The sequence below is a fragment of the Capra hircus genome, chromosome 29 (genome assembly GCF_001704415.2).
Source record: "Capra hircus breed San Clemente chromosome 29, ASM170441v1, whole genome shotgun sequence".
NCBI lineage: Eukaryota > Metazoa > Chordata > Mammalia > Artiodactyla > Bovidae > Capra > Capra hircus.
This window is the reverse complement of record NC_030836.1, coordinates 17,480,655-17,494,019: the sequence shown is the minus strand read 5'-3', so window position 1 is coordinate 17,494,019 and position 13,365 is coordinate 17,480,655. Positions and strand designations below refer to the sequence as shown.

General features: G+C 40.5%; 1 protein-coding gene across 1 annotated transcript in view; it reads right to left on the bottom strand.

Moving 5' to 3' along the window:
* Nucleotides 1–13,365, bottom strand: part of INTS4 (integrator complex subunit 4) — a 113,579-nt gene that overhangs the window by 98,428 nt on the left and 1,786 nt on the right. The window contains exon 2 of the mRNA XM_005699496.3: nt 10,415–10,609. Coding sequence (XP_005699553.1) covers nt 10,415–10,609 — 195 coding nt within the window. The remainder of the gene's footprint in view (nt 1–10,414; nt 10,610–13,365) is intronic.

Below are 13,365 nucleotides of genomic sequence, written 5' to 3'. Positions count from 1 at the left end.
TGTTAGATATAGGGTTTAATAAATAAAAACCAAATGCAGGTCTGAATATCCTCTATGTACTACTTAAAAATAAGAATTTTTAAATATATCATTTACAATAACAAAATATTAACTATATAGGAATAACTAACAAAAAGATGTACAAAACTTCTATGCAGAAAACAGCATTAAAATAATGGACATACCATGTCCATTGAATGGAAGACTTAATGTTATAAAATGTCAATCAGCAAATTGCATCTTAATTACAGAATTAACGCAACCCTAATCAAAATTCTGTAAAGAAAGCTGAGTGCCGAAGAATTGATGCTTTTGAACTGTGGTGTTGGAGAAGACTCTTGAGAGTCCCTTGGACTGCAAGGAGATCCAACCAGTCCATTCTAAAGGAGATCAGTCCTAGGTGTTCTTTGGAAGGAATGATGCTGAAGATGAAACTCTAATACTTTGGCCACCTCATGAGAAGGGTTGACTCATTGGAAAAGACTCTGATGCTGGGAGGGATTGGGGGCAGGAGGAGAAGGGGACAACCGAGGATGAGATGGCTGGATGGCATCACTGACTCGGTGGACATGAGTTTGGGTGAACTCCGGGAGGTGGTGATGGACAGGGAGGCCTGGCGTACTGCAGTTCATGGGGTCGCAAACAGTCGGACGGGCGTGACTGAGCGACTGAACTGAACTGAATCAAAATTCTAACAAGAAATTTTCTTTACAGGCAGATTGTCACAAGTTGATTTCAAAACTGATAGTTACTTAGATTACTGGGGTAATAGTGGAAACAGGGAGGTAGATGGACTTAAGAGATACTTAGAAAGTAAAATCAACATGAGTTGGTGAGGAAGGGAATATGGGGAGAGGAAAGGGTGACGGTGGTATAAAGTATCTTTCTTGAGTTTCTGATGTAAGGGTCTATATTGATGGTGGTACATTTCCTGGTACAAAGCAGACTGGAGAATGAATGGAGATACCAAGTTCAGTTCTGAATACAAAGAGAAGTCAGTTCTTTATGGACTGAGAGAACATCATCAAATCAAGTAACTGTCTTTCAGAGACAATGCACTAGTCAAATACCCTAATTTTGTAGTAAGACAGGACAGAAAAGCTACATAGCCTTTCTACAGTCTGGAATGGAGTCACAGACCTCCGAACACAAGGAAACAGCCAAGAAAGCAGAAATACTAAGTCTGGCAAATAAGAGGAAGGCAAGGAGGGAACAAAGAAGAATGAGAGTATTTGACCCAGTAACATTCTTTCTTCATCTGGATACTTTACTCAAGTTTTTCTACTTTCTGAAAATTATCCCCTGGTACCATTCATGACTAAGCTTACAACTGCCTCTGTCAAAAGCCTCTCTAATAATTGCTCTTCTCACCATTAAAATTGTCCTTGTTCAGGCTTTTCTCATCTTGCTATAGACTTTCCAGTCTCCTGGCTGGTCACCCTAAGTCCTGTCTCACCTGGCCCTCATTCAATTCCTCCATCTGCCATACCACCCCCCAGAGTGACATGGCTAAAAATCCACAGGCAGAATTCAAGAACCTTCTCTCAGCTAAGATTTCTAGTCTTATCTCTTAAAGAGCTCTCAATTTAAAATGTACACCAGCCCAACTACCTGTATTTCTTCTAATGTGACAGATTATTTCACATCTCCAAGTCTTTGCTCACAATTCTTCCTTCTTTCTAAACGCCTTTCCTCTTGTTTTCCAACTAGCCAACATCTGTTTTTTAAGATTCACCTCAAGCATCACCCTAGCTCAGTTGGTAAAGAATCTGCCTGCAATGCAGGAGACCTGGGTTCGATCCCTGGGTCAGGAAGATCCCCAGGAGAAGGAAATGGCAACCCACTTCAGTATTCTTGCCTGGAGAACCCCCTGGACAGAGGAGCCTGGCGGGCTACAGTCCAGGGGGTCTCAAAGTCGCACACGACTTAGTGACTAAACTGCCACCAAGCACTACTACTCTGCGACGCCCTTCTAGACCTATGCGCCCACATAAAACTGATTACCTTCTCCTTTAAAAGTTACATCATAACCTGTCCCAGATTTCATAATACCTCTAACACTGCATTGGGTTTCCCTGGTGGCTGAGTGGTAAAGAATCCGCCTGCCAAGGTAGGCGACATGGGTTTGATCCCTGGGTCGGGAAGATCCCCTGGAAAAGGAAATGGCAATCCACTTCAGCATTCCTGCCTGGGAAATCAGTGTGCAATTATCCATTTATTGTCTAATCTACCCAATCAGACTCAGATCAGGGATCGTATATTAATCTCTGTATCACTAACGTGAAGCAAAGGCCTGGCAGAATTAGTATCCAGAACATTCTGAATGAACAAAATGAGTAAATTAATAACTCAAGCCCTTAACTATCTATATATCACATGTATTATTTGGTCTACCAACTATACTCCTGCTGCTACTGCTACTGCTAAGTCGCTTCAGCTCCGACTCTGTGCAACCCCAAAGACGGCAGCCCACCAGGCTCCCCCGTCCCTGGGATTCCCCAGGCAAGAACACTGGAGTGGGTTGCCATTTCCTTCTCCAACGCATGAAAGTGAAAAGTGAGAGTGAAGTCGCTCAGTCGTGTCTAACTCGTCACGACCCCATGGGCTGCAGCCTACCAGGCTCCTCCATCCATGGGATTTTCCAGGCAAGAGTACTGGAGTGGGTTACCACTGCCTTCTCTGTTACCAACTATACTACTAGTCCTTAAAGGACAAAGAATATGTCTCACAGTTCTTTAACATCCTCCACAGTAACTAATACAATAGAATAAATGAAGAATCCCTCATATGAAATAAGTTCAGATAGTGCTACCTGGCCACAGAAAAATTTGTAGTAGACAAGCAGAAGCCAAAGTAATTACCTACTAAAATATAAGAGACCACATTTCTGGATAAAATAGGAAAAAGGATAAATAAAACACTATAGTCATCAATCTATATCTGGACTAACTTGTTATTGCTCATTACTTCTAGGGCTAGAATCTGCTAGACTAAGGCAAGCAGCACAGCCTGGTTAAACAGCTTACAGTCTGACATAACACTTCTTCTAGAGATGGTATCAGTATTGTGTTTTTAAAAAGAAGCTTTTTATTATTAATTTTTGGCCATACCACAAGGCATGCAAGATCTATGTTCCCCAACCAGGGCCCAAACCCACGCCCCCTGCAGTAGAAGCACAGTCATAGAAGCAGAGTCTTAACCACTGGACCACCAGGGAAGTCCCTAAAAAGAGTCTTTACTGTTAAGATATAAACTGAAATTTAAGAGTAAAATGATATGATGCTACGAATCTGTTTTCACAAGAATCTGGTGCAGAGGGTGAAAGTGGAGGAAATGGAGGTAGACAGTGGGAGTTGGGCTCGGGGGGTGAGAATAAAGCAAATCTGGACATGAAATGGTAATTGTTGAAGCTGAGTAATAATTACATGTGAATTAATTAAACTATTCTCTCTAACTGTATATAGATTTGTTCCATAACAAAAAGTTGAAAAAATGTTCCGTACAATCCAGAGATTCTATCCCTGAGGATTTATCAGAAGAAAACAATAATACTAATTCCAAAGATATGAGCACCCCTGTATGTTGCAGCATTATAACAGTAGCCAAGATACGGAAGCAACCTAAGTGCCCATCAATAGATGAATGGGTAAAATAAGACATGATATATATATACACAGTGGAATCTTAGCCATAAAAAAAGAATGAAATCTTGCAATTCACAGCAACATGGATGGATCTGGAGGGTATTATGCTAAGTAAAGTAAGTCAGAAAAAGACATACTGTATGATTTCACGTATATATAGAATCTGAAAAAACAAAACAAATGAACAAACGTAACAAAACAGAAATAAAGTCATAGATACAGAGATACGTAGGTATTTGCCAGAGGGAGAGGAGGGAAAAATAGGTGAGGAAGATTAAGAGATATATACTTCCAGCTGCAAAATAAATGAGTCATGGGCATGAAATGTACAGCATCAGGAACATAGTCAATAACTAATATCTTTTATGGTGACAATGATAACTCGATTTATTGTGGTCATTTTGAAGTGCATAGAAATACTGAATCACTACACTGTGCAGCAGAATTTAACATAAGGTTGTAGGTCAGTTCTACTTTAAAAACAAAAAATCCATAGAAAAAGGGATTAGATTTGTGGTTACCAGAAGCAGAGGTGGGGGGAAGGAAACAACCCAGGGAGTGAACCCAGGTCTCCTGCATTGTAGGCAGATTCTTTACCAACTGAGCCACCAGGGAAACCCAAGAATACTGCAGAGGGTAGCCTATCCCTTCTCCTGGGGATCTTCCTGACCCAGGAATTGAACCAGGGTCTCCTTCATTGCAGGTAGATTCTTTACTAGCTGAGCTACCAGGAAAGCCCTTAATTATACTTTAAAAACAGATGAATCCATAGAAAAGGGGATCAGATTTGTGGTTACCAGAAGCAGAGGTGGGCAGAAGGGAACTGGATGAAGGTAGTCAAAAGGTACAAACTTTCAGTTGAAAGATAAGTATTAGGGTTGTAATGAATAACATGATAAATACAATTAACACTGCTGTATGTTAAATACGAACATTGTTAGGAGAGTAAATCCCAAGTATTCTCAACACAAGAAAAAAATGTTTTGTCTATTTCTTCAGTTTTGTATCTATGTGAGATAACAGATGTTCACTAAATGTATTGTGGTGGCGCAGGAGCGGCGGCTGTGCAGCGCAGGAGCAGCCGAGAGGAGCTACCCCATGTCCAACGTCAGCAGCGGCAGCTGTGAGGAGCTACCCCAAGTCCAAGGTCAGCAGTGGAGGCAGACAGGAGCTACCCTACCTACATCCAAGGTCAGCAGCAGCGGCGGACAGGAGCTACCCCACGTCCAGGGTCAGGAGCAGAGACCGTGAGGAGATACCCCATGTCCAAGGTCAACAGCGGCAGCCAAAAGGAGCTACCTAATGTTCAAGGTAAGGAGCAGCAGCTGCGCTTTGCTGGAGCAGCCGTGAAGAGGTACCTCACGTCCAAGGTAAGAGAAACCCAAGTAAGACAGTAGGCTCTGAGAGAGGGAATCAGAGGGCAGACAGACTGAAACCACAATCACAGACAACTAGCCAATCTGGTCACATGGACCACAGCCTTGTCTAACTCAGTGAAACTAAGCCATGCCAAGTGGGGCCACCCAAGACAGATGGGTCACGGTGGAGAGGTCTGAAAGAATGTGGTCCACTGGAGAAAGGAATGGCAAACCACTTCAGCATTCTTGCCTTGAGAACCCCGTGAACAGTATGAAAAGGCAAAAAGATAGGACACTGAAAGATGAACTCCTCAGGTAGGTAGGTTACCCAACCTGCTACTGGAGATCAATGGAGAAATAATTCCAGAAAGAATGAAGGGATGGACCCAAAGCAAAAACACCACCCAGTTGTGGATGCAACTGGTGATAGAAGCAAGGTCCAGTGATGTAAAGAGCAATATTGCATAGGAACCTGGAATGTTAAGTCCATGAATCAATGTAAATTGGAAGTGGTCAAACAGGAGATGGCAAGAGTGAATGTTGACATTCTAGGAATCAGCAAACTATGATGGACTGGAAATGGATGAATTTAACTCAGATGACCATTATATCTACTACTATGGGCAGAAATCCCTTAGAAGAAATGGAGTAGCTATCATAGTCAACAAAAGAGTCTGAAATGCAGTACTTGGATGCAATCTCAAAAACGACAAAATGATCTCTGTTCGTTTCCAAGGCAAACCATTCAATATCATGGTCATCCAAGTCTATGCCCCGACCAGTAATACTGAAGAAGCTGAAGTTGAACGGTTCTATGAAGACCTAAAAGACTTTCTAGAACGAACGCTCAAAAAGATGTCCTTTTCATTAAAAGGCACTGGAATGCAAAAGTAGGAAGTCAGGAAATACCTGGAGTAACAGGCAAATTTGGCCTTGGATTACATAAAGAAGCAGGGCAAAGGCTAACAGAGTTTTGCCAGAGAACGCACTAGTCACAGCAAACAGCCACTTCCAACAACACAAGACAAGACTCTACACATGGACATCACTAGATGGTCAACACCAAAATCAGACTGATTATATTCTTTGCAGTCAAAGATGGAGAAGCTCTATACAGTCAACAAAAACAAGACCAGGAGCTGACTGCGGCTCAGATCATGAACTCCTTATTGCCAAATTCAGACTTAAATTGAAGAAAGTAGGGAAAACCACTAGACCATTCAGATGTGACCTAAATCAAATCCCTCTTCCATTATACAGTGGAAGTGAGAAATAGATTTAAGGGACTAGATCTGATAGACAGAGTGAGTGATGAACTATAGAGGGAGATTCATGACACTGTACAGGAGACAGGGATCAAGACCATCCCCAAGAAAAAGAAACGCAAAAAAGCAAAATGGCTGTCTGAGGAGGCCTTACAAACAGCTGTGGAAAGAAGCCAAGGGAAAAGGAGAAAAGGAAAGATATATCCATTTGAATGCACAGTTCCAAAGAATAGCAAGGAGAGATAAGAAAGCCTTTCTCAGTGATCAGTGCAAAGAAATAGAGGAAAACAATAGAATGGGAAAGACTAGAGATCTCTTCAAGGAAATCAGAGATACCAAGGGAACATTTCATGCAAAGATGGGCACATAAAGGATAGAAATGGCATGGACCTAACAGAAGCAAAAGATATTAAGAAGAGGTGGCAAGAACACACAGAAGAACTGTACAAAAAAGATCTTCACAAACAAGACAATCACGATGGTGTGATCACTCACCTAGAGCCAGAAATCCTGGAATGTGAAGTTAAGTGGGCCTTAGAAAGCATCACTATGAACAAAGCTAGTGGAGGTGATGGAATTCCAGTGGAGCTATTTCAAATCCTGAAAGATGATGCTGTGAAAGTGCTGCACTCAATATGCCAGCAAATTTGGAATACTCAGCAGTGGCCACAGGACTGGAAAAGGTCAGTTTTCACTCCAATTCCAAAGAAAGGCAATGCCAAAGAATGCTCAAACTACTGCACAAATGCACTCATCTCACATGCTAGTAAAGTAATGCTCAAAATTCTCCAAGCCAGGCTTCAGGAGTACATGAACCGTGAACTTCCAGATGTTCAAGCTGGTTTTAGAAAAGACAGAGGAATCAGAGATCAAATTGCCAATATCCACTCGATCACTGAAAAAGCAAGAGAGTTCCAGAAAAACATCTATTTCTGCTTTATTGACTATGCCAAAGACTTTGACTGTGTGAATCACAATAAACTGTGGAAAATTCTTCAAGAGATGGGAATACCAGACCACCTGACCAGCCTCTTGAGAAACCTATATGCAGGTCAGGAAGCAACAGTTAGAAGTGGACATGGAACAACAGACTGGTTCCAAATAGGAAAAGGAGTACGTCAAGGCTGTATATTGTCACCCTGCTTATTTAACTTCTATGCAGAGTACATCATGAGAAACACTGGGCTGGAAGAAGCACAAGCTGGAATCAAGATTGCCAGGAGAAATATCAACAACCTCAGATATGCAGATGACACCACCCTTATGGCAGGAAGTGAAGCAGAACTTAAGAGCCTCTTGATGAAAGTGAAAGAGCAGAGTGAAATAGTTGGCTTAAAGCTAAACATTCAGAAAACGAAGATCATGGCATCTGGTCCCATCACTTAATGGCAAATACATGGGGAAACAGTGGCTGACTTTATTTTGGGGGGCTCCAAAATCACTGCAGATGGTGACTGCAGCCATGAAATTAAAAGTTGCTTACTCCTTGGAAGGAAAGTTATGAGCAACCTAGACAGCGTATTGAAAAGCAAAGACATTACTTTGCCAACAAAGGTCCAACTAGTCAAGGCTATGGTTTTTCTAGTAGTCATGTATGGATGTGAGAGTTGGACTATAAAGAAAGCTGAGCGCCGAAGAATTGATGCTTTTGAACTGTGGTGTTGGAGAAGACTCTTGAGAGTCCCTTGGACTACAAGGAGATCCAACCAGTCCATCCTAAAGGAAATCAGTCCTGGGTGTTCATTGGAAGGACTGATGTTGAAGCTGAAACTCTAATACTTTGGCCACCTGAAGAGAAGAGCTGACTCATTTGAAATGACCCTGATCCTGGGAAAGATTGAGGGCAGGAGGAGAAGGGGACAAGAGAGGATGAGATGGTTGGATGGCATCACCAACTCAATGGACATGAGTTTGGGTAAACTCTAGGAGTCGGTGATGGACAGGGAAGCCTGGCGTGCTGTGGTTCATGGGGTCGCAAAGAGTCAGACACGACTGAGAGATTGAACTGAACTGAATCATTTTATGATTTACACAAGTCAAATCATTATGCTGTATCCTTAAATGTAAATAGTGCTGTATATCCATTATATCTCAATAAAACTAGAAAAAAAAAAGTCCCATATTGCTCAAGGGAATCTTACATCCTCGTACAAGGAAATGGGCAAGGAACAAAATAAATGAGAAAATTATATACAATATTAGAAGATGTTAAGTGTTCTGGAGAATACAAAATAAAGGAAGGGGCTAGAAAGTGCTGGAAGTGGGATAGGCAGTTTCAATTTCAAACAGAGGGATAAAAGAAGACCTTAATGAAAAAGGAACGTTTGAGCAAAGAGCTGAATGCAATGTGGGTAATAGACACATGAACACCTGAGGGAAGTGTTCCAAGCAGAAGGAAAGATAAGTGGAAAGACTGAGAAAGGAACATACTTGACAGAGAAAATGGCAGACCAGACCAGGGTCGTGTCAAGGAGAGGGGTTCTAGACTAAGGCAACAACATGGGAAAAGACACTGACTTCTGAAAACACACAAAGTCTTTCGAAAACTTCAACCATTCTGATAAAGCTGCAACATTATACATGTGAAGAAAAGGACTTTTTAGATCATACATAAAATACTTAAATAAAGATAGTTACATAGTTTATAAAAATAAAAGAGACTAAAGGGAAAAAGATAAGAAGCAAGGAGGGACTTCAATACATATACATCCTGATTGACGGAAATATGAAGTACAAATCATCTATAAGGAATTCTTAAAATTTTCACAAATACGCTTATCTGGAATCTAACAAAGTCTATTGATCTAACTTCCAGTTCATAGTAAATATAGGAGATAGAGGAACAAGTTAACCAAGGAAGTAAACAAATTCAGAAAACAAGGCAGTTTGTAAAACAACTGACCAAATTTCTTTAATAGGTCATATCACCAAATTAATAACTGTTCCAGACTTTACAAAAAGCAAACGCCATGCGTGGACACAGTTCGCATTCTGATTTGAACAAATCAACTATAACAAGATATTCTGGGAAGAACTAGAGAAATTTGGGGCTTCCTTCATGGCTCAGTGGTATAGAATTTGCCTGCCAATGCAGGAGACACGGGATTATCCCTGGGAAGATCCCCAGGAGAAGGAAAGGACAACCCACTCCACTATCCTCTGTCGAAGGAAAATTCCATGGACAGAGGAGCCTGGTGGGTTACAGCCCATAGGGTCACAAGAGTTGGACGTAACTTAGCAACTAAACCATCACCACCAGAGAAATCTGAATATGAACTATTTGTTAGATGACATTAAGGAATAACTGAATTATATTGAGGAGGTTAGATGGTTATATCTTTTTTCAATGTACCTTTTTAAGAGATATTTAATGAACTGTTTCGGGGAAAATATTATGATACTTTAACAAAAATTTCAGGAAAGCAAATAAAGCACATTTGACAAAATAGTAATAACTATTTAACACCAAAGATGGGCTATTTGGGAGTTCATTATAGTACTGTCTCTACTTTACTACAAGCTTAATAATTTTTATACTAAAGTTTCAAAGTCTAAGTCATCTGTGATTCAAATATTTACAAATCATTTCTTCTTTTACCTCAGATCTCACAAACAAAAACTGAAAAAGAAATGCATTTTGTGAATTTCGTTTTCTCTCTTTAAACTATTTTCTGTATTTAATCATGCATGAGTTGATGCTTTTTTCTAGCCTATGAAAACAGAGAAATAAAATGCTACGTAACTTAAAAAAAAATGAGGGGCTACTGCAGTTAAGATATTGGGGCCCTGAATTAAAGCAGGAACAGCAGAGAGAAGACTATATACCAGAGGCAAATCTGGTTACAGAGGGTTCTGGTTGAAGGTAACTCCTCCTCTGTGCTCCAATTTACTCTCAGTACCCTCAGCAATTTGATGCATTTTATCATTCACATCTGTCTCCATCTAGCTACTCTAAGCTTCTAAGGAGAGGATCTTTTTGGATCTTTTGGACTTTTTTCATCTCGGTATCCACAGTGCCTAGCATATGGAAGATACTCAGGAAAAGACTGCTGAAATGAACACCTTATTTATTTTGCCATTTTAACCCATTCTGCAGAGATAATACAACTCTCATACCTACTGCCATCATGTCCCAAGACCTTCTTACCTTGTAATAATGTTCCAAGAGAATCCTGACGACTCCCTCCACACTTTCTGCCTCAACAGGCTTCCTGGCAAACTGAAGTAGGTACTGCAAAGCATCTGCTGGTGAGGTAGCCTTACACAGATCTATGTGGAGGGCTGCAGATTTACTTGGTTTTGTCATTCGGAGTTTCTTAGTAGCAACTTCATCCTGTTGTTGCTGCAAGAGGTTAAGGAAGATAAAACATGAAAACCTGGCTGAAAACAAAGAGTCTGCAAATCTAACTTTGCCTCATTTGATGAAAATTAACTTTTCCTACACCAAATAATGTATTTGGGTAACAGACCTAGCCTAAACAAAAAAGCAGCATTATGAACCGGGAAAAGACCCAACTGGAGCCAAAGTTTTGAGTCCCAATTTTGCTTTTCACTAGTTCTAATGGCTTTGGGCAAGTCATTTCATTTCAAGTCTCAGTTTCTTTCTCTATAAAGTAGGTCCATAATATTTTGTTCTGCCTATCTCTTACGATTGCTGTAGTTTCGGGGTTAAGAGGACACACAAAGGATCTGTTCCACTCTTTATTAGAACAGAAATCTCAATTCAACAAATATATTCAGACTGTGCTAAAGCACTTACTAGGCTCACCTTTGCTCCTGAGAAACCCAGAACCAACAGGAACAGTCTACAACTTACACTGAGGAAAAAAATCTTCCTCTCACAACAGATGACTATTTTCACCCAAATCACTCTACCTTTATTAGAAGAATGGACAGTGTAGGGGAAAAATGCATTGCCACACGCCTAGCAAACTGCAGGTACTTAATGTATATTTACTAAATGACTGATGTGGAATTAGGAGTTCTCTCTGGGATCCAACTCTGCTGCTGTCTTCTAAGGATGTCATAATTCTCAGTTTCATCTTCTATAAAATAGGAATGATAACCTACCGCTAGTCTTTCTCAATCAGGAATCCTCATCTGAACCACAGAACACACAAAATTAGCTGAGTAACTATCTTCTCGATTCTCTCAAGGATAGTACATAACTAGAACTATTTCAGATACATCTGTTACATATAAGGAGTGTCAAAAAGTTCATGTAAAAAGGAACCTTCACTCCAGGGCTTAAGTAAGGCCCTGGGGCAGATATAGAAAGGATCACAACATAAGATTAAAGTTGTAATCAATAATTTTCCTTAACACCTGATGCAGCATAATGATACCCTGAAGAATCATCGCTTTATAAAATTACACCTCCACAGACTAGAGAGTCGATTTTTCTGGACCAGAACATGGCATGGCATGATAAGACTAAGGGCTTTGAAATCAAAGGAATTTGCGTTAAATTATCACTTGGTAGCTACAGGTCTCCTCCTTCTATAAATAAATATAATACTTACATCATAGGGATACCTGAGAAGTCTAAACTACAATGTCTTTATTGTACAAACACATCATATGCACCACATACATATCAATTCTCTCTCTCTCATCTTCAGGGCAGAGGAAAATAATAGAAGCACTAAGATACTCTGTGGTAACCATTTACGAACAATGAAGTAAAGAAATGAGCTCTTAAAATCATTACCCATTTCCATCCTATTCCACACAAATTCATTCTTCAGTGTTATCAGCAGTTAGGTCAAAAAACTGGGAAGATTTTTTTCCCTAAGGAGTACATAAGGAGAAGGACAAACCAGTATCTGCTATCATTCAACCATCAATATTTTAGTGCTCCAGGCCCTATGGTCTATCCAGGGAACACAGATGAACCAAGCGTTACCTCTGCCCTCAAGGAGCCCAAACTGGTAGGCAGAAACAAAACTAGTAACTACAGCAGCACCGAGTGGTAAGTACAAATAGATGAGTGCTACGGAAGTAGGGGAGGAGAGACTAAAGCAAAATCCAAGTCCACTGGGTGGAGAACAGAAAGAGCGGGAAGAATGACACCCACTCTATGTAAAAGAGACAACAAATACAAAGGTTCGGAAAGGTCCAAACACATGGCATGCTGGAGGAGCGGTGAGTAGTCTTGGCGAGAGGGAACAACAGAATATAGTAAAGAAAGGAAGTGATACGGCCCAACAAAGTGAATGTACATGTCGTCACTGAACTCCACACTTAAAAAATGGTTAAAATGATAAATTCTGTTATGTTTATTTTGGCACAATTTGTTTTTCAAATGGGGGCTAAGGAATCCAGAGCCAGGAAATCCCAAAAAGCAAGCTACGGAAGAGGGAGCTCTGTAAAGCTTTCCTGAATCTTGACTCACTCTGTAAGTTCAAGAAAACGAATTTTACATAAAAAGGAGCAATAACAGTGACAAGGTAAGTATCAAAGTTATTTTCAGAAAAAAAAAAAGAATAAGAAGCCAGCTAACTTCCCTACACACAATGGAAATATGCCATACACACACACAAAAAAAGAAAAAGGCAGTGAAAGAATACTGTTAATCACAAAGGGCAAGGGAGTTTGGATAGTTTTCACAAAAAGAAGTAGCTGTAAAAGAGTAAGGAAGACTTGGTTTGTCGATGCAATTACCTCTCTGTACTATAATCTCAGATATGGTGCTCCACATCTCCCTCTCACCTGAGTTCCGAAAGGACAGACACCCTAATGTGTACTGGATTTTATAGCTCAGCACCTTTCACCATACCTAATATTGATACATAATAACCACTACTTTATTCAATAAACTCTTGTCGAAGGAATAATGAAATACTTAAGGATCAGCGTCCTGAGGCATGGTCTAAATCTTGCTGGGCCACAAGTCTATGGATGGAAACCTGCTATTGGCTGGCATTAACCGGGGGCTTTTCAGAAATATAGATTATTGCCTTGCCTCCCCCAGCCAATTCACTTACTAAGTAGAATCTACATTTTAACAAGAACCCAGGTGATTTGGATACACAAAGTCAGAAAAGCAGGACACAAGGTATGACCTGGGATCAACCTCTACTTTAGCGATCTCTCTGA